The sequence below is a fragment of the Candida orthopsilosis genome, assembly GCF_000315875.1.
Source record: "Candida orthopsilosis Co 90-125, chromosome 1 draft sequence".
NCBI lineage: Eukaryota > Fungi > Ascomycota > Pichiomycetes > Serinales > Debaryomycetaceae > Lodderomyces > Lodderomyces orthopsilosis.
The window spans coordinates 862,100-886,612 of NC_018292.1; the positions used below are offsets into that span (position 1 = coordinate 862,100).

Sequence of the window (24,513 nt, forward strand, 5' to 3'; positions counted from 1 at the left end):
TTGTGCTTCGTAAAAGAAATAATTGCAAGTGAGGAAGTGTTTTGGTTATGCTTTGAGCAGGAATCAGCATCCCTAGCACAATATCGCCAAAAAATAATAGACTAACTAGAAACATATAGCCGTTGTATACTCTTGGAAAAGATGGCTGACATCATTATAATTGATTCTGATTCTGACACTGATGCACCACCTCAAAAGAAATTTAGGGCCAATCCTCCGAATAGCTTGACGCCCAAAACCAAGCCGTTTGAAGGGGTCTCTTCGTCGTCGTCTTCGTCGTCATCTGCGAACGTGTCACCGTCGCCGTCAATTGTAAGATCAAATATCAGTGAAACTGGTTCTAATGAAAATAAAGTTATAGCTGAACCTCAACGAGTATGGTACCACCGAAATGGGGATGCGAATGATAACGGAGCAACTAAAGATTATATTGATCAAAGCTTTTGTAATGATACCAGCGAGAGTGATGATGAAACGGTAGAATCGGGTGTTGATGAAGTAGACACACATGTGTCCCATGGTGCGGAATTTTTCTACAGATCTATTCCACCAAAAGAGATTGAAGAAACAAGACGATATTTGAAAGACAAAGGAAGGTTGCAATTTCTTCAAAGGTATTTACCAACTTCAGCCTCCGGCCAGGATATAATAAAGATTGTTTTAAAGCTCGGGTTTATACCGAAGCGTGTAAATTTTGATAATATTGATTTGCTGGAATGTGTACAAATCCTTAATCGTGCCATGGAAAAAGTGCGTTCAAAGCGGGACAGGTTAGATGATGTATCTACATACCAAGATGCTATAGACCTAATCCGTGAAAGCAAGAGAATAATAGTCATAACTGGAGCAGGTATCTCCACGAGTCTAGGCATCCCTGATTTTCGGTCGTCAAAAGGGTTCTATTCCATGGTTAAGCATTTAGGTCTAAGTGATCCTCAAGAGGTTTTTGATTTGGAAATCTTCCATACTGATCCGACATTATTTTACTCCATTGCGCATATGATTTTACCCCCGGAACACACGTTTAGTCCGTTACACTCATTCATTCAACTACTTCAATCTAAAAACAAGCTTCTTCGTAATTACACACAAAACATTGACAATATTGAGAGTTATGCCGGAGTACGACCGGAAAATTTGATTCAATGCCACGGCTCCTTTGCAGGGGCCACGTGCACCAGCTGTGGACATAATGTACCTGGAGAAAGTATATTTCCAGATATTCGCAAACAAGAACTACCTAGGTGCAAAAAATGCGAGCCAAAACGTAAAAGGCTACTAAGGGACGAAAACAAATACGTTGCTGAAAGCTTTGGCGTTTTCAAGCCTGACATTACATTCTTTGGGGAAGCATTGCCACGCAGGTTCCATGACCACATAAGAGAAGACATTATGAACTGTGATTTGTTGATCAGCATTGGTACTTCCCTAAAAGTGGCTCCCGTTGCCGATATAGTTGACAAGATACCCCACTATGTGCCACAAATCTTAATTAATAAGGATCCAATAGATCATTGTAACTTTGACGTGAGTCTATTAGGCTATTGTGATGAGGTTATTAGCTTTATTGCCGACAAGTTGGGAGACGACTGGAAGTTACCTCACAAGGATTATGATGATATACGAGGTAGAAACGGAGAGAATTTGGAAATTGAATTGGTGGATACTGGGTTACGAGAGTATAAAGTGTCGTCTAGGACTCATAAGACAGAAAACACTCCAGACCCACTGGAGAAAGTGAATACTGACGGAGCGACAGCATTCGACCTTCAAAGCGATGAGCTGAATGGAAAGGAGCGTCAATCATTCAATTCAGCCCTCAATAAACACAGGGATATCGAAAACATTGTCGAAGAAGGCATGAAGGTAGGGGCAGTGCATTGGAAAGACTCTATGCTATACGTTGGCAGTAGCATCAAAGGATCAAGTCAGGGATCCCAAGGTGGAAGTATCGAGCCACAAACGGGGTCCCGCAGCTCATTCTCTCAATATGAGATTGAAGAGAATATAGCACATGGTGGTAGCACAGCCTATACTGAGATCAGCTTGAGTGACGATGGTGATGGGGATAATTAGGAAGAAAATGGGTACTACATAGGTTGTCTAGAGACTGATAATACGTTTACAAAGGAGAGGATGTTACACAGCTGACTTCGATAGCGTATCTTGAAATTTTGGCTATTAGAACACTGCACTTTGACAGTAGAAGTATGCTATTTAGAATTCTTTATAATATTGTAGAATAACGCAGTTGGTTATAGCTTTTGTGCTCACTAGAAAAACATCTCCATCAAAGATGAATTTTCACGTCAGTTAGAATAACTTTCCATTAATGAGGGTATGAGACTACTATCGAGATTTGTCGCAACAAGATGCCTTAAACAATACACATTGACAAAAACTCATCTATGTCAAACGCGATATCAACATTCCAACAGCCTTGAAGTTAGGCTTCCGGGATCGAGTGACCTCGATGAGGTGGAAAAACAAAAGGCTCTGGATGATTATAATGCTGGGGATATGCCGACATCCGCGAAACATGATAGAGATGTGATAGACAAGTCTACCAATGATGCCAGGGACCTGAAACCGAATAGTTCCACTGCCAATATCAACCATTCCGTTCTTTCCAACATCAATTCCTCATCAAAGACATTAAATCAAGAAGGTGTTTTACAACTGATTACACATGATGATTTATTCACAACGAGCAACAAAGTCGACTTTCAGAGGCTAAGTCAATTTATCAAAGAGGCATATGAAAAAAGACCACACGAAAAGGAATCTGAAAAGAAAGATGAAGCCGTGGACATTGATTCATTACTCTCAAACTACAAAAGTGATGACCAGAGAGGGGGATTTTTAAACGAGGCGGCACCTAGTTTTCAAAACAGAATCACCGTACAATCTTTGGACTTGGATCTTCGCCAGAAGTTGTATGAAAAGTGCGAGGCAGCTTTAATACCGACTTTAGCAGTTATTGGCAGGTTGCAATCATCTCCAGAAGTCTACCAGCTTTATAATAGCATATTGAAAAGAGTAGCAACTGATCTAAAAAGTGCGAAGAAGGACCAATCCTTGAATGATCGATTTTATTTGAGGGATGTGTTTCTTGAAAGTAATATGAGTGGATGGAGTGAACTTCATGAAGATGTTATAGAGAGAGTTCGTGCAAAAAGTTCAGCCGATCCACTTAATATTGATTTCAACATTATAACTTTGCCAATCATAACCAACCATGTATTCAAAAAGCTTGGTTATCAATTGTTCAATGGTCAATTGGCAATTTCATTATTCAACAAACTAAAGGTGGATATACATTTGTACACATTATGTTGTAATCAGCAAACATACAATGAAATTTTGAGGACAATTTGGGTGTATAACGGAAACATTGATTTGTTTGAATTTGAAAAAGTATACACAGAAATGAAATTTTTAGGATATAGTGGTAATTTCGTCACTTATAACATCCTCAAGACGGTTATTGATGAATATAATGCATTGCTGAATGGTAATTCGATTTTCAACGAGTATGGGTCAAAAGTGTTAACACGAGATGATAACGCAAGGATCACTTTTCTCACGAAGGAATTCCACAAATTACAAACACGTCTCAACAATCAATTAATGAAACAAGATAAAAATTTACTGAAGGACTTTCAAATCTAGAAAATAGGACTTGTAAATATATATGAACATTCTAACGAATCACGTGCTCGTATAATATCATTTGTGCTTTTACGCACGACCATTCGTAAAACCTCAAACTTCTATTAATAAACAAAAGGGAATAAAAATTATAACTGGATATGAAACGGAATAACCTCTCTCTTCAACGGCAATAATTCACAATATCCACTTCAAATGTCACAATTTGACACATATCTCGAAAGTTACTCCAATGACCAATTTAAGGAGGGCAGTTCGCGCCATGGTGGCCGAAACCAAAACTCAATCCCTGATATTAAACGAGAAAACTTTGACGACTTTTTGAGCGGGTCGGCTGATATAAAGCGTCAATTATCCCAATCATTCAGTGGTGGCGGAGGTAGTAGTGGTGTTGGTGGCTCAAGTGGACTGGGCGGCAATGCTGCTCATCATGGCGGAATCAGTAAACCTCATTCGAGACGTAATTCAGCATACATTAAATCACAAGAAGGAAGCGATGCTGAGGACAACAATGACAACGATGACGAAAACAGCCAAGGTAATGAAAGGAAAAGAAGAGATAATATTAACGACAAAATTCAAGAATTATTAACATTGATCCCAAGCGAGTTTTTCGAGGTTAAAGATGAACTGAAGGTAAAAAAGGAAAACAGCCCTTCGGAAAGATCTCCCAACGATGATGATGTGAATAATACTGTGGGTAAGACGGGAACAAAAGATGGTAAGCCAAACAAAGGACAAATATTGACCAAAACAGTTGAGTACCTCCAGTCTCTACAGAACTTGATTGACGAAAACAATAGAAAAGAGGTTGAGTTGATTATGAAATTGGAGACGCTCAAGTTGAAACAAAAGAACAATGGAATTATCAATGACAGCATACCCATAAGGATCGGTTACACGAGTGCCGAACGAACATTGGGGGAGATTGGTGTCGGCCCATGTTCGGAAGAATACTTTAAGGATGTTTTGGTAAAAAGTGCAAACGCCAGTAAATCATCAAGAAAGAACAACAATGGGTAGGTCTAGTGGGAGCTACAGACTCACCAATTTTATCTGAAGAAAAACGTCTATCTATTACTTTAGTTACACCAATGAGTTTGCTGTGGACAGTTTTATTGTTGAACCTTCACTCTACCTAGCCTTTCCAAGGCATCAGCATTATCTTTCAACATATATGCGGGTAGGTACTTGTTTTCACCACCGGGAATCAATAATTCTGGATTGGGAACAGTTGTATTGACACCACCTAAACTTGTATAACCTTCGTCATACAAGGTGCAATAATCAACATCAGAACCAACCAAAAAGTCCCAAATTTCCACGTATTTCCAGTCTAAAATGGGATGAATTCTCAAGAATCTAGGCCAATCACTGTCTGTGTATTGCTCATCCTGAAGTTGTGCGCCATAAGGATCGGTGTGCCTAATTCCCACTATGACTGATTTAATGTTTGTATTAATCTCATTTAAGTAGTGTTCAAATCCACATTTCATTGAGTCTATTATAAAAATCGGATTCAAGTGGTAGTATTGCGTAGATTGTTTTATGAATTCTGTCAATTGAGGGAATGGAGTCTCGGCATTGACATAGATAGAGTCTAGCTTGTAGTCGTGGGGTATAATTCCACTGGAATAGAAGTTTCCACCACGATTTGCCTCGTGGGTGCTGAGAAATTTCTTGTATATGGATGCCAAAAGCAAGATCAACATGACCAAACAGTCTTTTCCTCCGTTATACGATATTGCAATTTCCTTCAACCTAAAACCCTTGTTAGTAACAAAAGAGCTGGTTTATCCTAATGGATCTAGTACATACCCGTGAAGGTCTATTGATTTTTCCAACTTCGTCATGCTTGATTTGATCTTTTCTTTTACAGCGTGTCTTAGAATTGGGTCATATTCATACTTCTTATGTCTCGGCGAAACCAAACCATTTGGCAAAGTATCGTTTAAGAAGCTCTGGATTAGATGGTAACACTCCTCGCATCTTTCAAAAAACCCTATTTGTTGTTCCGTGAGCTCTTGTGTAGTCATAGTTGGGGATATTTGAGTATAATGGAAAATCGAAGAGAAAAATGGATCTTATTATTATGGAGAAATAATTTTTTTTATATCCGAGACTCATATGACAATAGAAAATGAACAATGCAAAACAATTTCGAATCGGAAAAGACAATTATACAAATATACATGTGACATACAATTTTCAGTAACATCTAACTTTTATACATTAGTTGTAGGAAAAACTCCTTTGTATCATTATCCCAGAACCACCAGTATGTTTCAGACATCTTACCTTCCTCTTGTGGTTTATCAATTTCATGTTTATTGGGTATAATTATGGCAATGTTGTCGTAAGGCTCTGCAGAAATAACGAGATACTGCACATCGCTGGGTTCTGAATCCTCGCCATAGTCCTCGTCATCGCCCTCATCCTGATTTCTATCCTGGATATACTTCACACCCAAGTTCTGATTCTTAGAAGTCAACTCAAAATACGACATCAATCTGAAAAATGGTTCGTCCACTGTTATATTGAGACATTTGACTGTAATAAGTATACCAAGTTGGTGTGTCTTGGGGTCTCGTAATTTTACAACTTTGTACTCTGGTCGACCTATCCTCTTCCAATGTCTCTTCTCCACATTGCTAATACTTACTTGATCTTGAACTTTCTGTTGAAGCTCTTGTTGTTGTCGCAGCTTCTCATCTAAAATTCTCCTTCTCTCTAGGTTCAAATGATGTTTTCTTCCCCCCAAGTGTGATATATAAGATGATTCGTTATTGTGGGTGGTCAAGCATAGCCTGCACTCTAAAATACCTAGATGATTTCGAAAAACATAGGGATCATTATCGATATCTAGAATATGAGTAGCCAAAAGCTCTTGAACGCGTTTCTTACTGTGCACATTTTGATCTTCCGCACTCGCAATACCACCTGCTCCCTTCTTGGAGTTAACACGGTTCGAATAATCCATGATTAAGTAGAGTTTATATGATGGATGTGTTGTGAGAATGCTGTTGCGATGATTGAGTGAGTAATATATTTGCGACTGTCAAAGATATAAGAAATGCGACATTGAGCCAAAACACGTCGAAATTTATATTTTTTTTTCCTTTTCTACTTTGGTATAAAAAGCTGTTCAACAGTTTAGTATACAACATAGAAAGGTTTCTAATTATTCATATAACACACTCCATACTATACTTACACATCACAAGTAGTACAAGCCCAATCATACGGATAATTATTTGTTTAAAATATGGATTCCCCCGCAAATATAGGGGATAGTACAACGCTATCTATTCAACAAAAGTTGTCAAGCACACACATTGATGGAATTCTTGATACCCTGGTCACTTCGGCGGTATATTCTGGAGTAAAAGTGATACAATTGCTGATAAAAGTCACCGAGGATACAAACTCTACCCCTGAAAAGAGCAAAGAAGAAATCATTGTGCTAAGGAGAGTACAAGACTCATTTATCAATGCTAGTCAACTTCTCAAAATACTTGTGAGACTCCATATTGTCACCCCAATTCAAGTGAAAAACTACTTAAACAATGAAGTCTTGTCTAATTTGGAGTACTTTGGTAACCCAGTTTCGAAAGATAATTTACAAGTCTTAGATTACTCCAAGCATGAAAATAAGTCCCTTCGTGGAATTTGGGTTCCGTATAACAAGGGAGTCAAAATTGCTTTGGACTTTGATGTTTATGACATGACGAAAGCCTTGTTTCTTGTTGATGTTCATGACTTCGAAACGCTTCCCAAATATAAGAAGAGAGCTTTGGATGGCGAGGATATCTCAAACAACGAGATACAAGGGTCCCCTTCGAAGAGACAGAAAATTGACGGTAGTTCCAACAAGACCATAGGCACGGAGCAGTCTCAATTGAATGAACAGGAAGCTACTTCAAATTATCCTTATACTCTCCCCCCGGTCATATTAGAGGATAAAAAAGTAGACCTTGCAAATGACATAAAGAGAATTCTTGGAGAAGTGTTTAAAAAAGACGACCAGTCAGACAACGGAGTTTCAGTTGAAGATGTTAGCAACGAGTTTGAGTCGATTTTCAAATCCTATGCAAAGGAAGACATCAAAGATATACCTTTGGATCAAAAGGGACAAACTGCGTTACATTTTGCGTCAACATTGGCATCATCAAACCTTGTCTCTAGCTTTATTCAATTGGGTCTCAATTCACCAATACGGGGTAATGTTGATGGTGAGTCGCCATTGATTGCGTGTATCCAAGTGACAAATGCTATGGAAAAGGGTAACTTCAAGGAATTATTGACACAATGGTTGTATCCTGATATCTGGCTACTAGATAGAAAAAACCAAACCGTGTTGCACCACATTGTCCTTCAATCGGGCAAAAATGAGAGTTACAAGTTTTACATGACAAAATTATTGGAGTATGTGTTGTTAAACGGTGATAAGAAGCTTTTAGATTTTAAAAAAACCATTTTAAATGCACAAGATATCAATGGTAACACAGTCTTACACATTGCAATTGAAAAGGAGAATCGTTGGCTTACAAAACTTTTAATAGAATTTGGTGCTGATGTAAGCATAGCTAACAAGCTTGGAATTAAATGTCAAGATTTCGAATTATTAAATGATTTGTCCGAGGCAGATGTTGAGGACCATATTTTCGAGTTGATCAAGACTAGTAATGAGTTTGTCGAAGAACGCGTGAAAACTGTGGGGATAGAGCATATTCTGGATTTAGAGCAAACTAAAGATGTTAAGTCTTCTGTTACCATTGAATTCCCTCCAACGACTCCAATTGTTTCTGATAAAATATTCCACAGCATTCATCAATTATTATCTGATACCAGTCTTGAGTACACTAACATCTTGAATTCAAAGCGTGATCAAATTAGAGTTTTAGATCAGGCTCTACATGATGCAACTATTGTCGCCGCAAACAATCGTTTCCAAACAAAGAAATTGACTGAGAATTTGGAAAAGTTGGATACTTTCAAATTACAAGCTGCAAACGTGGCGGATAAATTAATTCTATCCGAGCAAGAAGTAGCTGCTGAAAATGAAGTTAAATTTGACGAAAACCAACAATACGACGCTGACGAACCATTTGTCATCCCACAACTTTTCAATAGATTATCAAACAACGAGCCCGTTGATGATCTCAAAAACGACGAGAATTTCCTCAGGCAACTACCTCCAACTAGAATTCTCAAGGCAAGACTAAATGCTTATAGACAAATAAATTCAAAGCTAGAAGACGAATTAAAGAGCTTGGTGGATTACAGTGAATTGACATCGAAGTTCAAGAATGTTGTTAGTATATGTACAAATGTTGGTATTGATGAGGTTGACGAGCTTTTGGATGGTTTGCTTGAAGCTATTGAGAATTAGTGCAAACTGAACATCTATATAGCTCATATTAATGTATGTTTTCATTTCTAATAATGCTACAAAAAAGCTATACCAAATCCAGATACCCTGTTAACGCGCTTTTGATCAGCGGATCAATATTAGCCAACCTCTTGAAATCATCTAGCTTAATCATATCGGTGTCCTTGTTCTTGTCCAAAAGTGTAAACCATTTTTCCGCTCTTAACTCAGGTGTCAGTTCATCGGGTGGTAATGCAGCCATTGGACCTATCATTTTGTATGCTGCACTTATGACCGGTAGTATGTCATTATATGTAAGCTTCCCCGTTTTATTATAGTCATAAAAGTCAAACGCCCATGCTATTTTTTGTTCAGTGCTTCCACGACTTGTAATGCTAAAAGCCAAGATGAATTCTCTGAAATCTATGAAATTAGAGTTGTCTTGATCAAATTGAAGAAATAAATAATGACAATATTCTTTTGGATCACCAAAAGGAAAAAATTGTTGATAAATTTTTGCAAAATCCTCTTCTGTTAATTGACCACTCGGGCAGTCTCTTAAAAACCCTTTGTACCACAGCTGAAGCTCTCTTTTGTCAAAATAAGTGTGCTCTTGGAGCTTTTTGATATCCTCCTTGGACAATTTTGATGCAGCTTTTCCCATTTGTATATTCTTTGCAATCCTTATAGTGTTTGCACTTAGTTTTTCCAGTTCTGTTGAGGTTTAGATTGAGCTAAATCAGATGCAAAGTGATATGCTTTCTTTGTGTGAAGAAAGCTTTCTCTTTACGGTGTGATTTGTTTATGCATGTTGCTGGAACACATTTTAGCAAATTTGCACGATACAACAGTGACAAGTACTGCATATAATCAAACACTGTAAGTGAAAGATTTTGTACAGTTGACAAAGTCTCAACTCAAATATCTACTTTTCCTATTAAAGGTCCTTATTTCACTAGTTCACAAACATGTTGAGATCTTCTACATTATCAAAAAGGCTGTTTGCAAGGTCAGCTTTAAATCTCGCAAATAATGGTAAGCCCCAGAATCCACCAATAGATACAACAATTGAATTAAAAATTGCACCTATTGTTCGTACTGGCGAAACTGCCGATATTAAACGTGCAAGATTGGTCTATCAATCACGAAAGAGAGGAATACTAGAAAGTGATTTGTTGTTGAGTAGATTTGCCAAAAAGTATCTCAACAAAATGACGCACGAAGAATTAGACGAATATGACAAACTATTAGATGAAGCTGATTGGGATATTTATTATTGGGCAACAAAGAACTTTGATGTAACTCCTTTGCCTGACAAGTGGAAAGATTCAAAGATCTTAAAGTTGTTACAGGAAGAAGCTGAAAACAAAGAGCGTGTCATTTTGAGAATGCCTGAACTAGATGAAAGTGATTTCCTTAAACCTAAGGACTAAGGATGGTACTAGGGAGTGGCAACGTTGTATATATATGTGGAGTTGGTTTATTTGTACGTGTCCCGCTTTTAAATAGATAAGCCTTTATTAAATAGCTGACTAGGTTTGCTTCGTTTTCACTACTGTGGCATCGTTGTTTGTATAGGCTACAGTATTGAACATTCCATTTCTCAGCATAAACATTAACCGGAAGTGACAGAGCTTTTAAGGCAAAGTTTAAAGAGTGCTCAGGTCTAGCCAACCAGCTGGCGTTTACTCTCCACGTCTAATCGTTTCTTGTGGGAGTTAAAAGTGTTTTGTGTAATGTTAACACTTGTAAGTTTTTTAATTTAATGGCAATCATATACCAATCTATACTTAATTAATCATTCCTTAGTGACATAAACCATCCTTTTCCACACAATGACAATCTCAATAGATTTAATCCCAGAACAACTTAGGTCGGATAAGAATATTACCCCGTATATCCATCGAGCAATTGAGTTGGAACAAGCAGAGCCCATAATCAGTTACTATAACAAAATCTATGTGCTTGAGTATATTTTAAACAACAAGATACATTCAAGATCAAAAGCCAACGAGGAACTTACCATAAAACTCTTAGATGACACTGAGTGTACAAAAAAGGATACAGCCGACGAGAGTCTTCATAAGGTTTTAAATGATAAGAATTTGTCCTTCCGCTATGTTTTGAAGTTTGCATTTGGGTTATTCAATTCGTGCCTTGAGAGCTTGAAGTCATATAAGATTGAAAATAAACCTCAATTGATAGCTAAATTTAGAGCCGCGATGTGTTTTTTAAACGTGCTCGACACTTTTGAAAGTTCAAGTGATAGTATTGATTTCGAGGGAATTTTTGGACCCAAAATCAAAGACTGGAATGATTTCAAAGCCGTGAACAAAGAAAAGCTCAAGGTGTTGAAATATCAGCTAACAAAATTGGTCAAAGATGAGATTTCTCCAGTAGAAGATCTAGAGTCGGATAATGCTGATTTGGAAAAAGAGTTAGACGTGGAATTACAGAAGTTAAGCACTGGCCAACCTGATCAGGACAATGCAGAAGTCAGTGCAGACGAGGAAGTTAGAGACGTCCTGGAGGATGACATGAATGAAAACAATGACACTGGCTCGAATTTTGGCGGTGTATCTGATAGTTTTCCTGCGGTTGACGAGTTCATAGAGGCTGGTGGGTCGAATGAGATTCAGACTAATCATGATTTAAACGAACACAACACTGATGACAGTGGTACAGAGGCGGTAAATCTTCCTGGTGCGCCACATTTCATACCTGAAGAAGGTTCAGACTCCGATAGCGTTAGACTTCCCCAAGCGCCAAAGTATTTGCCAACGGACGACATAGGACACATAAATAAATCGGGATCGATACAAGTCTTTCCTCCAAAATCTGAGGAACGTGAAATTAGTTATACACTGAACGATACAAAGCCTGCAAGTGCAAAGCCTGTTCGTCCCCATCATCATGAAAAACCGCTCAGCAAAGAGAACATCAAAGAAATATTAAACAGGGATGACGCAGTGGTTCAAATACAGAAACATACCAAATTTGCCAATTCTGCTTTACAATTCGAAGATTTCAACGAGGCAGAGAACCAACTTTTGAAAGGTCTAGAGTTACTACGAGCCTTGAAACGTCAAGAAGAAGAATAAAAAAAAAATCAGTTGATTGAAAAAGGGAAACTTCAAAAACGCTTCATTTCTGTCATTACCAGAACGATTGAAATGTTTTGGTAACAAACTTGACGATGTCACCTGACGTTTGACCTGTACTGTAATAAATTATTGTCTCAAAATGTATATTATCTATTTCTTTTGTTACATAATATTACTAACTCGTGGTTTTTCGGTTTTTTTCTCCAAAGTGCCTCTACACCTCTATCATCTCGTCGTCGCTATCACTATCATCATTTGCAAATGCATCTTTTCCTGCAACAAACTTTGCATCTGGTTTCACCCAGCCTGTATCATCATCAGAATCGATCTCACTCTCATCATTTTCATCACTCTCTTCTTCATCTAGTTCCAACTCATCATTTAGTTTCAACTCTTCTTCAGTTAAGTTATTGCTCATACTCAAAAAAGTCACCAAAAACTCGTTCTTTTTTCCCACCTTTACCACTTCCTTTGCCACTTTATTCAAGTACCTAGACAACAACTTCAACGAAGATCGAAATTCAAATTTGTGCGCAGAAATAAACCTTCCATGCAGAATCAAAATACACTTGATCCAAATCAAATAGAATTCAATATGAGGGGAGTCTTGTTTAATTAATAGCTCCCCAATAAAATGAAGAACTCGGTCGACATATATTTCGGGAATATCCAGACACACGAGTTTGATGTCTGCCAAAGGAACACTTTCCAAGATTTGGTGGATCAAATAACTCTCATTCAATCTCAATGCCATAACCAATGCAATTAAATAATCTTTCTCGTTTAGCGTTTCCAATGCAGACTCTGGAGTAACATCTATGTCCAAATCGAAAGGGTCGAAAACTAAGTCTTGATTTACAGAGTATATCAACAATCCCTCTGTTGTTGCCGCGGCAAATGAAGACGTGGTTGGTGAAAATTGAATCGAGGTGACTTTAATCTCTGGTCTTGTTCTACGCTCACTAGGATCCCCTCCTCTCAGTGCTCCTGGTAACGTATTATCAAGACGATCTTCCAAATCACTATTTTCACCATTTCTATCTATCAAGTCTGAGTTGATACCGGAGTCTGTGATTTTTCGACTATTCAAGAATTGTAGAGTACCATCAATTGACATATTTTCTGATACAATAAATCTCTTCAACAAAACTTCGCTGTCGATATCGTACATGCAAATGGAGTTGTTATTTCCAGCGGCCAATAACGTCAAACCGTCAAAGGAATAAGCAATTGTACTAAAGTATTTACCACGATTTGAATTCTTGCTGACAAACCTATCTTCAAGATACCTGCCATTGATTATATCTTTTCTTCCATCCAACAAGTGCAATTGCTTGGCATCTTCAATGTCATAAATTGAAATATGTCCATCCAAGGTTGAAACAGCCAATTCCTTACAATCCGGTCTCATGCTGATACTTAGAACGTCACTTTGCACTTCGATTGGTTCGACAGTCTGGTTCCTAGAAAATATATTCCAAATTCGAACCGTTTCATCCCAGGATGCGGAAGCAAGAACTGAATTCTCTTGGCCAAAAGATAGGCATGAAACTGGTCCCTCATGACCAGTCAAGGAATCTAATAGATTCCCGGTTTGTACTGACCAAACATAAATCTCAAAGCTATCTTGAGAGCCTCCGACAACAACTTCCCCACTCGGATCAACAGCAACACAGTTGAACTGGATTCTAGATGTAGCAGTGAATGTTCTAAAGTTTCTAAACCTGATCAAATCAAATGCTCGAATTGTACCATCTAACGATGAGGAGAACAATACTTGACCCTTTTTCGCAAACTGGACTTGAGTCACAGGTGCTGAATGTTCAGTAAATGTCATCAAACAAAATCCGGATGCGATATCCCATACTTTTAACCTTCCGTCATCTGAACCTGTGACCAATCGAGATCCATCTGGTGAATAGCAAAGTGTGTTCATTGAATCAAAGTGACTTTGTTGTTTGAGAATGTATGATTCACTTTGCCATTCGTACACTAGTAATTGTCCCAATTTTGAAGACCCAAATGCCAACCATTCCCCGGTGTTGTTGATGTTCACTGTGTTTATAGTATTCTGACCCATGCTCAACAGTTGGATTAGATTAAAGCCATCCCCGATTTCGTAGACTCGGAATTCTCCATTTGAAAATCCAACGACCAATAAAGAAGATTTAGCATGAAAGGTGGCACATTTAAGTTTTCCATTAGCATAGAAAAAGTTCTTTGAGGTGATCCTCCAATCCAATTTAGAATTTCTCTGTTCATCGTCCTCGTCCTCTTCTTCCTCTTGTGATTCGGTGTATTCCCATTTAAACAATGCTCCATCTTTACTCACTGTGTAAATAACTTCTTGATCCTTGCTAAAAAATGCATTCACGACATAATCACGATGTCCTGAAAAAGTTCGGGCTACATTACTCTCATCTGAATCTATTGAATAAATTTTGGCAGACATGTCTTTGCTTGTACTTATAAAAAATCTTGAGTCTTGAGACCAGGAGATGTTCAATACATCGTCAAAATGTCCCAGATAAACTCTGTGTCTCACAAATGGAGCAAATTGTCTATCCTCGGTAAATTCAGGCGTTTTCCAAACCTGAATAAATCTTTCTATTGCAACGGCTAAGTACTTCCCACAAGGACTGAATGTGACGGAACTAACCTGGGATTTAAAGTTGAAATGATAAAGCACTACTCGAGAAACAAAGTTCAAAAGTATTGCTCGTCCATCTTCATCAACGGATATCAAAAGTGTATTCTGCTTGTTTAGTGCCATGCATTGTATGTTCTTGCGATGTTGGTAACTGAAGGTAAAAGATTGGGATCTTATTAGATCAAAGCAGGAAACTCTATTACCCACGGGAGACAATAGTTTAGTGCCATCCTCTGTAAAAACTAGATTTCCCTTCTTGTAAACAGTTCCTAGCAAGTTGGAGAACTTGTAGTCTGATCTCATTGCAATGTGGTGGGATTGACAGCTCTTGTTAAGATGCATTCAGAGGGCTCTTTTTTTTTGTATTTTTTTCAGAAAATTTGGCGATGATCTTCCCTTGATGAAATCTTAATAGAAACTTCAATAACAACAATATTCAAAACACGCTCAGCAACAATGTCGGGAAGCCTATCAACAAGGGTCATGAACATGAAATTCATGCAAAAAGCTGAGAATACAAAAGCAAACGAAAATCATGAAGAACAAAGGCGAATGCTCGATGATGTATCGGAATGGATGTTGCCCCATCTGGCAAAGATATTAAAAATGGCACAACGCAAACCAAAGATCGAAGTACTCGGATATGGATTTATAATGAATGATAGAAGCTATACAACTCGAAAGTCTTGGACAAATGAAAAGGATGTGGCTGACAGCGATGATTACGATCCAAGCCGGAGTAGACAGAATGAACTGGGGGAATTAAGTACACTATGGAGAAAACGAAAACCAGATGGCTCTCCAAATAGAGACAACAAGAGGCGAGCTACTTAGAGTCGTTGACATTGCAATTCTATTTTCTTTTTGCGCTATGACTTGTCTCCTTCAGTTTACTGTTTTTTGGAAGAAATCCTCCTTTTGTGACAGCATCTCTAGCGGCTGTGTTGATGTGTTTGAATCTATCAGGTCCCAAGTGAATGCCACCAAAGTACCGACTAACCACGACAACCACATTCCACACATCCATCATCTATATCAGTGTTAGTATGTTCGTTATATTCTCAAATAGATGGTAAATACGTACCTGAAGTAAATGTAGTAATCTTCCACCAGCTGCTGTCTCGCCATCATCATCACAATCTTGATAGCTTATGTTGTCTTTTGTTTTTATCCTCCAACTTGAAATGTTGTGGGCGGCCTTTGAGACTCTCTTATCCAGTAGTAGGTTTTCCAAGTACAGAGTAGCCTCCTCTAAATTTTCAACTGCTTTTGCATAAGCAACGAAGGTGGAACGACGATCAGTTATCACATCCGATTTCGTCCAATCAAGGGTGTGATCGGATACGTCCCCCAATTTATTTGCAACAGGAGTCTCGTGGCACAATGGCTGTTTCGCTAACTCTTCATGAGTCAGTGGTTCTATGGCTTCAGTGGCACGTTCCTTCAAATATTCATCAAGAAACTCCTGTAACTGACTTAAAAGCTCGTAAATCAATACTTGACCGGAGACAAAAGTTTTCATCATCACTGATTTGACGACTTTTTCCAAATACGTAGTGTCTGTGTATCTCAACTTCTCTTCATTGACGAGTAGAAGCAATTCGGGGCTTTGGTCAGGATAAGTAATGGGGAAATTGACTTGGATTTTAATCAGCTCGTGATTAGGGATGGCAAATGTATAAATCTGAGGTGCCTCATTATGCACAGAGTCTGGGTATATTGCTTCTATTGCACTTACTTCATCGATCAATTCTTCAATAGACATTAAGTACGAATTTTCTACTGTCTTGTATAGTATGAATAATTTGCGAAATTCCTGTGCAAAAAATTTATGCTTCACAATCTGATATGAATCGGGCTGAACAACTTAAAATCGAAGGTAATAAGGCTTACAAGAACAATGAGTATAAAAAGGCGGCAAAGATATATCGAGATGCAATTCAGATAGATGTTTACAATCCCACTTTATACTCAAATCGAGCGCAATGCTTCTTACATCTAGGGGACTATGAAAGGGCCCTCAAAGATACGACAAGTGGGTTGAAATTAGGAAATTCAGGCAGGGTGACAGTAAAGCTCAATTATCGACAAGGAATGGCGCTATTGGGACTCGGCAGATTGCAGGATGCAGAAGTGGCGTTTTGGAACGTTTTGCTGTTGGACCCTCAAAATGAGAGGGCTAGAGAACAACTTGCAGGTTTGGAGGCTAAGGAGAGTTCAATTAATAGGGCAAAGAACAGGGGTAATTCCAATCAATTTCTGAATAATGTTGAACTGAATCATTTAGACACCACTGCAAATATGCTGCCCATGCATTATCTCACAGCACTAAAGCACGTAAGTGAGGACAAGAAAATAAACGGATACAGATACATTTTAGATCTCAAGGAGACAACTTATGTTCAACTTTTCAAAGACTCAGGAATAGACACCGAGTTTTTAGATTTTTATTTGCATGCGGCTCGCTGTGCGTTGGTTACGGATATCATCGGAAATCCAGATCGTACTATCATGAACCATTTGAGGTTATTTGCCAGTTTTAAGCGATTTGACTTGGCGATGGAAAAATGTGATGTCACTCTAAAGCAACTGATTTTGAAAGTAACAGAAGAGAAATTTCCTCAATTAAGGCAACAAATTAGACAATTTATTAAATAGTTAGTGTACATAGACGCTAAAAATGCTTGACCTCCAAATGCTTCAAAAAGCCCACCTTCTTACTTGTTGGTCCCACAGGTTGCACCATTAAAATGCGAGGGACATATTTTATTAAGTCAACCTTCAAGTATTTAATGAAAATCGAGGGAACCACAAAGATGAATGCAAACAAAACAATACTAGATAAAAACACGAAAAGATAAAGTATAGCTTGTACCCTTCGTTTCTTTCTTTGTCTCTTTGACAAAACGCGAGGACGGATCTGACTACCAGGCTTCAACCAGAAAAGCATCAATGTGTGCCACTTGTCGGCATACGGGATCAACAAAATGGGGATTTGCGAATATAATATGACATGAGCTGCAAATAAGTCACCCACAAAGTATGACATTTCTGAAGTCTTACAAACCAACTCTCTAATAGGTTGCGTAATCACGTACCAACCTAAACCGGCAGTTGCCCATTTACCAGACCACCAAGATCGATTAGATCGATCGTGTCTAAATTCCTTAGATACAAATATTATAGTTGTCATTTGTAAAAACCAGCACTGAATTAATGTTGCGAGTGTAAATCCCAATACCGTTTTCGGGAAATCCCATCCTTGTAAAAACCAAAGCAACTCAAAGAAAAATACATGGTTTAAAACAGCCAACGAATGAGCTAAAGCTGCCAAAAAGGAAGGAAGTTTCTTGCAAAAAAAGGTAAATATCGGACCAATGAGAACAGAAAAAAAAAATATGAGCAACAATATGACAAAGTTGATAAGTATGGGCCCGAATGTGACGGCTACAATTCTCACAATGCTGTTAACTGGTAGTGCTTTTGGGTTTCCGTTCTGTGAATTTGCAAACAAGTATGCCAAACCGATAATGAATATCACTGACAATTGAAATACTGATTCTGTAAACATAAGCTTTGCCCTGGATGGCTTCACTTCACTAACCACTTTTATTTCTTCATTTAGACTCAATCTCTTGCTTTTTACTCCAACAATTCTGCTTCTCTTCAACCTAGTGAAATTAATCCACGAGGAAATTCTGGCTTTACTATTACCACGTAGTAACCAGTGAATAAACTCCTTATAATCCAAAAAAAAATCATTCCAAGAGAATTGATTTGGGTTGTATAGGAATGGGCAGATTAACAAACCAATAACGGACATCCAAAAGTATAAAAGCAGTGTGATCCACATTGACATAGAACAGTACATTATTAGTAATCCACAAATTATACCATAATAAAGACTCTCAACTGCAAATCTGGAATAAAGGGTCACAAACGGAACTCTGATCGTTGCAAAGCCCCGACCAGTAGCAAGATATCGAGCACCACCAATGGAAATGTCACTTGCTAATGAATGGCCATATATTTTGCATATGAATACTTCGAACAATGGTGAAAAAGATGCAAATTGCTTGCTGAGTCTAGTTATAGCTTTGTAGAACCCTCTTTCCGTTAATTCCTGCACACCCAACGGGACGAATGAGATAACAAACACAATAAAAATAGAAACAACACATCTTTGCAACCAATGAATAACTGGTATCAAGTTATAACACCCCAACGGCCTCTTTGGATCAGTAATTGGCCTATATCTGTCATACTCGCATATAATACTCTCTCTACTCAAAGATGCAAGGTTTGCAGACACTAATAAAAACAACTGAATCGAAAGAATGATAAACACGTTATTTAAGTGAAACCCTGGGTGAGCATAGTAAAAGGATAAAAACCTGTCGATGGGCAATTGTGTGCCTAAATAAAAATATTCGCGCGACAACATTTGCTCTCCCATTCCTGCTCCAATTTTGGTTGTGAAATTAAGAATAGATCCGAATCCTAAGTCCCTACCTTTACCACATTGCATATATTCGCAGTGTTTGATTCTTCCACCACGAAGAAGAACATTCATCCCAGCATAAATGTCCTCGTTAAGGTGCAAACCTTTTTGTGCTTTAGACACGCCACCTCTTGTCGTCATGAATATACCATTCAAGAAATCAGGATGGCCATAGTGTAGTTTGCCACCGATATGGGCAAGCGTCCTAGCAAATAACGTACCGAAAGTTTGTTCTTTCCCTGCAGCTACATCACCAAGGATACCAATATTTTCGGAAAAGATGTACTCTCTTGTGCCAATTATGGCCACGGGGAAAGCCAGCTTCGAACCTTTCAATTCATTAGTGTATGGATCCAATGGAAAAGTTGCTTCTTCAAACTCAGCTAGCACGCTTCGAATTTTTAGGCATTCTTCTAGGTAGTTATCTTGGTTTGCATCAACAAGTTGAATGTACTCACCCCGACAAAATATCAAGGAGTGGTTCTGGTTATCCGATTTACCATCTCCCAAAATTGGATTACCAGACAATCTGATTCTATATTTTGGCTCCCGGTCTCCATTCTCTAAAAAAGAACAACTTCCGTCGATAAGTGCCGAATAAAAGGTGACTTCCCCAGTGTTTTCATCAATGTCTTCATCAAGATAACAAATTTGAAGCTCCGGGTAAGCTCTCAATAAGAAATCAGTGTTTTCCCTTTCTTCTGGAGTGAAATACTTCATTCTCTGCATTGACGTAATGATTCTGAATTTTCTATGCGCCATGATTGCTGCATGCTCTGTTTTATCAGAGTCGTCACCAAAAACACTCGACTCTGGGTTTTCAACATCAAATAGAAGCTTTATGGCCCTTGCGTAATTCATAAAGCCTGAAATGGTTCGATACAATGTTTGAGAACGAAGGGAAGCCCATATTCTTGTACGAAGAATATACTCAGGAGTAGCAACCTTGAATCCAACTGAGTAGTAAGGCAAATCATCAAGTTTATCCTTTGCATTATCTGTGGAAGCTGAATCAGACTCAAACTCTTCGGCAAGCATCTTTGTATCCTTCACAAAGCAACTCCATTCCAACGGGTGTAATTGCTTCAAGTACTCGAGCATCGTCACATGGGAATACTGCTCCTCCTCTCTAATGATTTCCCTTAAAGACAAGATAATCTTTTCGCTGTAATGAGGAACCAAGACCGAAAACGAAGGCATAAAATGCACAGGGCCAACCTCAGGCATGGGGGTAGATAAGGACTGAGCAAAAAACGTTATCCTTCGTTGTGCTTCAGATTGTTTAGTAAACAAAGTTGATTTGACGGATTGGTCCTCTTGAGAAACAAAAAACATTGGCTCTTTCAAAATTAATCCACCCTCGGCACCTGGGCTTTCAATCAGTTTATAGATGAGTTTTTGAACATTCTCTAACGATATCAAATGCTCTCTGTACATAGAAATGATAATTGAATTCCAAACTTGCGATATCAATGTCTTTGTTTTCAAGTTCTTCTCGTTAGTAACAGATATAATTTTGGAAAATATTCTCTTGGGCAATCTAGAGAAGATGTTTCGCCAAGGTGTCCAAATGGAGACGCCAACATAGAATGATCGGCAAACTGAGAACAAGGTGTTCCAAATGATGTACCAAAGATATGTGTCCAATATGAACAAGACTAGATTGGTCAAGTAAATTAGACACAAAACAATGTAAGGCTGTTTTGGACAAAGCCATGACCCAAACAATGCTTCCCCTGAGCACGTAACATGCTTCATTATGCTCAACTCACGGATAGGATCCCTCATTGAAAGTGTCAAAAAAAAGTACGATTCCAAAAATTTGGAAATAAATATCGCGAGCCATAAGCTATGGGATGCTATCTTGTCGGTATCAGTAAGCAAATAAAAGTTGGTAATGAACGATCTTTGGGGTAGATATTTGCGATCATTGGATTTCGAACTTTTTATAAATACTTTTCCCAAGGGGACAATAGAAAGATACGCAACAATGAAAACAGACAATGCGAATTGAATGGACGCCATTGTTAATCCAAGTGTTGACTGTTCTCCTATACCTTTGAACCCAAGTAGAAATATGCTCGGTGCAGTGTTGAGAATAAAGAATAAGAAGGTGATAAGCAATCTGCCAGTAACTGGTTGTGCACCATGCCATTTCCGAGGAATATACGACAATTCAAATATTAGGCTAGCCAAATTGATCAACAATGCTACCGATCCACTTAGAGAAAGCAATGATAGCTGGGTCTGGTACGTTGGTTGATTATCCAAAGACGGTTGATAATTGCGTGTGTACAAAGTGGGGGAATTGTAGACTGAATAATACCAGAATGCTGATAAATGAATGATCCACACTCTGTGGAAATTTGTGAGGACATGTGACCAGCTGCGCTTTTCCTTGAAGGTTTTGTAAAAAGCCTTGTGCCATTGTACTTCATTCAATCGTGCATATCTCTCTCTTGGAGGGAGCTGAATCAACTTGGTTTCTTTGTCCAATAATAGTAACCTTTCGAGTCCTTTGCTATGCCAAAACAATTGATTCATATCGTCGTACCCAATAGCAGTACTGTGATCCTTGTCGCGTCTGTGATACCTCCCATCCACAAGACGGTACAACTGATCTCTGTAAAAATTGTACAAGGGAGTGATAATATGATCTAAAAAGCTAACAGTGACTCTCTCAACCGGTACTTCTGGATCAATGGAAAAGTAGTAATCATTGCAGCACTTAAAAATAAAGCAAATACACTCAGGCATAAATCTAATATTGTTGGCTTCTCCCCAAATCAATAAATACAATGCCAATTGTATCACAACATACGTAGGAGAAAGTGCCTGCATATTTGCTACCCATTGCTCCTCAGCAGCTTCTAGAGTTGGAATATCTTCGTTGGAATCTTTGATTTTACCATTTTTCACGTTGTCAAATCCCACAAAATCATCTAAATCCATTTGGGCCGCAAAGTACCATTTCCGGAAGTTAGAGTTGATGCCTCCAACATAATCAGCATGAACAGACCTTAATGCATGATCGGGCCCCAACCGCGATGCTCTGGAGTCCAAGAGTCGCATCAAATAATCAAACATATTCCTGGTGTTGTCAAACTGAAACCCAAATATCGCCGTCAACTGTAAAAACACCGCTTCAATGTCTTCCCTTGTTATTGGGACAGTTTCAGCTGGGTTCCAAGCCGGATAAGGATCGAATTTATTGGAATAGATGTCATAATAGTCATTTTCTGCTAAAGTTTCACCAGGGTTTCTGTAATGGTATTCTTTATCATCACCAAAGCCAATTTTCTCTACCTCGGCCCACTTTTTAGAGTCAAAGTGAGGAGTCTTGAAGCCACTCAATGGGAATCCTGATGTGTATCCGTGTGCATTGCTATCTTTAAGAGGGACTTGTTAGTAGAAAAGAGGAGTGTAGCAGCATCTAACCCTGTTTCATCCCATACCAATTGCAGTTGCTGTTCGTTTCAATAGCTCAATTGGATCTGGCTCTTCTTTATTCTTTTTCAAAGCCTTGCTCTTCTTGACTGTCATTTGTTGAAGTCGATAGAGTTGTGTTGCTAAATTGATTTTGGTTGTAAAAATTGGGAAAAAGGTTGTGCTGTAAATATTTATCTCGTTGCAAATATTTACAACCAAATGATAAACAATCGAAGATTACTGTTATAACACGTGTAAAACAACTGTGGTTGAACTGAACTATTCTAATCTCTATATATATCTATGCCTCTTTGCAAAGGGCGTTTTTAATTCCAATATCTTTTGTTAGGAAAGGAAACTTTGTTCATTCTTCTTCCTCAATAGCCAACTTTTCTGCCAACAATGCTTTTTCCTTGACTCCATTGTATACAATCCTGTTGGGTGTATGCTTTCTTAAAAAGAGTGATGATTTTGTTATACGATTCTTGGCCGTCATCTTCAACAATGTTGACTTTAGCTGTGCAGGAGCAACACCTTCACTCAACAAATTAGCAACCATACCGGTGACAATGGGTGACGCCATTGATGTTCCCGACAATACCAGCGAACCATGAGGGTTTCTTGCATTTACGCTTTTTACATAAGCTCCACTAGCAAACAAGTCAACGCATTCGCCCCAATTTGAAAACCCCGCTACCGAGTCATTGTAATCATCGATTGCACCAACTGTTATAGCATACTTTGAACTTGCAGGACTGGTCAAACATGCGTTGATATTGGAATTTCCTGCAGCCACAACAAACAATAGCCCCGTTTTGGTGGCATGCTCAATTGCTTTGTTCAAAACGTGGTTTTTATATGCTCCCAAGGATAAATTAGCAACTCCTTTCATGCCGGAATCTATACGATGATTGACCACGAAGTCGATTGCTGAAAGTATGGTACTCAACGAACCAGCCCCTTTGCTATTCAATGCTTTGACCTCAACGATATTCACGTTTTTCGCCACTCCATAAGTGGCCGAGCCAATCAACCCTGCCACGTGAGTGCCATGCCCATTTGAGTCTCCAGATCCCTCGTTCGTGAAATCAATTCCTGCTGATGCCCGGCCCTCAAATTCTGGATGATTCACTTCAACTCCAGAATCAATCACATAGGCATTCACTCCTTGACCCATAAATTGGCTGTCGTAGATATAAGGGTATTGTTTATTTGGCCTCAATCGTTTTCTCCTGCTGATCCGAGCCAAATGTCTGGGGGCGTCATCCTGAATCTCAAAATCCAAGTTTTTAAATGTCAAGTCCTCGGTGATATCTTGGATCAAAGGACACCGTTTCAACCTATCTATAACTTCTTTGGAGAAGTTCCCCGCAAATCCTTTAAACTCACCAATTGAGACAGAAGCGCTTATGAGGTGCCGTACTTGAAGGTGCTTTGGATATCTTCGATCATATTCCATGAAATCGTCCAAAGACTCGGTAGTCTTTAAAGAGACAAAGTACGGCTCATCTGCAGTACATGCACGTACTAAAGCAATAAATAGCAAGGTGAGTTTTATTAGCATTATTGGGTACTCGAATCTATAAACTTTGTCGATGGAAATCTAGACGTATTTATGCCATAATAGACTTTAGGACATAACAAGATTTCAAATCTAGCATAACAAAAACTGTGAAGGTGTTTTAGTAAAATGGTGGTTATTAATGTTGCAGTTTCCTCAATGCTAGTCAAAGGGGAGTTAGTGTCGCATCTTTGAAATATGAGAGGTAGGTACACCTATATGAAA

General features: G+C 38.5%; 15 protein-coding genes across 15 annotated transcripts; 8 read left to right on the forward strand and 7 right to left on the reverse strand. All coding sequences in view use genetic code 12, as the record gives it.

Annotated features, from left to right (window-relative positions):
• Positions 1–141: 141 nt before the first annotated feature.
• CORT_0A03930 (Hst1 hypothetical proteinistone deacetylase) lies at positions 142–2,076 on the forward strand (the record flags this gene model as incomplete). The annotated part of the gene is made up of 1 exon (XM_003866173.1): positions 142–2,076. The coding sequence occupies one exon, from the start codon at positions 142–144 to the stop codon at positions 2,074–2,076; it is 1,935 nt and encodes a 644-aa protein (XP_003866221.1).
• Positions 2,077–2,340: 264 nt separating this feature from the next.
• Positions 2,341–3,672, forward strand: CORT_0A03940 (hypothetical protein; the record flags this gene model as incomplete). Its single annotated transcript, XM_003866174.1, has 1 exon — positions 2,341–3,672. The coding sequence occupies one exon, from the start codon at positions 2,341–2,343 to the stop codon at positions 3,670–3,672; it is 1,332 nt and encodes a 443-aa protein (XP_003866222.1).
• Positions 3,673–3,867: 195 nt separating this feature from the next.
• CORT_0A03950 (hypothetical protein) lies at positions 3,868–4,695 on the forward strand (the record flags this gene model as incomplete). The annotated part of the gene is made up of 1 exon (XM_003866175.1): positions 3,868–4,695. The coding sequence occupies one exon, from the start codon at positions 3,868–3,870 to the stop codon at positions 4,693–4,695; it is 828 nt and encodes a 275-aa protein (XP_003866223.1).
• Positions 4,696–4,787: 92 nt separating this feature from the next.
• Positions 4,788–5,708, reverse strand: CORT_0A03960 (Fad1 protein; the record flags this gene model as incomplete). Its single annotated transcript, XM_003866176.1, has 2 exons — positions 4,788–5,433; positions 5,491–5,708. 2 exons carry the CDS (start codon positions 5,706–5,708, stop codon positions 4,788–4,790), a joined length of 864 nt encoding a protein of 287 aa, XP_003866224.1.
• A 182-nt stretch (positions 5,709–5,890) lies between these two features.
• CORT_0A03970 (hypothetical protein) lies at positions 5,891–6,652 on the reverse strand (the record flags this gene model as incomplete). Its single annotated transcript, XM_003866177.1, has 1 exon — positions 5,891–6,652. One exon carries the CDS (start codon positions 6,650–6,652, stop codon positions 5,891–5,893), a length of 762 nt encoding a protein of 253 aa, XP_003866225.1.
• Positions 6,653–6,937: 285 nt separating this feature from the next.
• CORT_0A03980 (Swi6 component of the MBF and SBF transcription complexes) lies at positions 6,938–9,064 on the forward strand (the record flags this gene model as incomplete). The annotated part of the gene is made up of 1 exon (XM_003866178.1): positions 6,938–9,064. The coding sequence occupies one exon, from the start codon at positions 6,938–6,940 to the stop codon at positions 9,062–9,064; it is 2,127 nt and encodes a 708-aa protein (XP_003866226.1).
• A 67-nt stretch (positions 9,065–9,131) lies between these two features.
• On the reverse strand, positions 9,132–9,707 carry CORT_0A03990 (Frq1 protein; the record flags this gene model as incomplete). Its single annotated transcript, XM_003866179.1, has 1 exon — positions 9,132–9,707. The coding sequence occupies one exon, from the start codon at positions 9,705–9,707 to the stop codon at positions 9,132–9,134; it is 576 nt and encodes a 191-aa protein (XP_003866227.1).
• A 304-nt stretch (positions 9,708–10,011) lies between these two features.
• CORT_0A04000 (Emi5 protein) lies at positions 10,012–10,476 on the forward strand (the record flags this gene model as incomplete). Its single annotated transcript, XM_003866180.1, has 1 exon — positions 10,012–10,476. The coding sequence occupies one exon, from the start codon at positions 10,012–10,014 to the stop codon at positions 10,474–10,476; it is 465 nt and encodes a 154-aa protein (XP_003866228.1).
• Positions 10,477–10,878: 402 nt separating this feature from the next.
• Positions 10,879–12,144, forward strand: CORT_0A04010 (Vta1 protein; the record flags this gene model as incomplete). The annotated part of the gene is made up of 1 exon (XM_003866181.1): positions 10,879–12,144. The coding sequence occupies one exon, from the start codon at positions 10,879–10,881 to the stop codon at positions 12,142–12,144; it is 1,266 nt and encodes a 421-aa protein (XP_003866229.1).
• Positions 12,145–12,361: 217 nt separating this feature from the next.
• Positions 12,362–15,139, reverse strand: CORT_0A04020 (Pwp2 90S pre-ribosomal component; the record flags this gene model as incomplete). The annotated part of the gene is made up of 1 exon (XM_003866182.1): positions 12,362–15,139. One exon carries the CDS (start codon positions 15,137–15,139, stop codon positions 12,362–12,364), a length of 2,778 nt encoding a protein of 925 aa, XP_003866230.1.
• A 114-nt stretch (positions 15,140–15,253) lies between these two features.
• Positions 15,254–15,631, forward strand: CORT_0A04030 (hypothetical protein; the record flags this gene model as incomplete). The annotated part of the gene is made up of 1 exon (XM_003866183.1): positions 15,254–15,631. The coding sequence occupies one exon, from the start codon at positions 15,254–15,256 to the stop codon at positions 15,629–15,631; it is 378 nt and encodes a 125-aa protein (XP_003866231.1).
• A 19-nt stretch (positions 15,632–15,650) lies between these two features.
• On the reverse strand, positions 15,651–16,562 carry CORT_0A04040 (Yih1 protein; the record flags this gene model as incomplete). Its single annotated transcript, XM_003866184.1, has 2 exons — positions 15,651–15,827; positions 15,882–16,562. The coding sequence occupies 2 exons, from the start codon at positions 16,560–16,562 to the stop codon at positions 15,651–15,653; spliced, it is 858 nt and encodes a 285-aa protein (XP_003866232.1).
• An 83-nt stretch (positions 16,563–16,645) lies between these two features.
• Positions 16,646–17,455, forward strand: CORT_0A04050 (hypothetical protein; the record flags this gene model as incomplete). Its single annotated transcript, XM_003866185.1, has 1 exon — positions 16,646–17,455. One exon carries the CDS (start codon positions 16,646–16,648, stop codon positions 17,453–17,455), a length of 810 nt encoding a protein of 269 aa, XP_003866233.1.
• A 16-nt stretch (positions 17,456–17,471) lies between these two features.
• CORT_0A04060 (Gsl2 protein) lies at positions 17,472–22,385 on the reverse strand (the record flags this gene model as incomplete). Its single annotated transcript, XM_003866186.1, has 1 exon — positions 17,472–22,385. The coding sequence occupies one exon, from the start codon at positions 22,383–22,385 to the stop codon at positions 17,472–17,474; it is 4,914 nt and encodes a 1,637-aa protein (XP_003866234.1).
• A 706-nt stretch (positions 22,386–23,091) lies between these two features.
• CORT_0A04070 (Rrt12 protein) lies at positions 23,092–24,291 on the reverse strand (the record flags this gene model as incomplete). The annotated part of the gene is made up of 1 exon (XM_003866187.1): positions 23,092–24,291. One exon carries the CDS (start codon positions 24,289–24,291, stop codon positions 23,092–23,094), a length of 1,200 nt encoding a protein of 399 aa, XP_003866235.1.
• Positions 24,292–24,513: the final 222 nt, after the last annotated feature.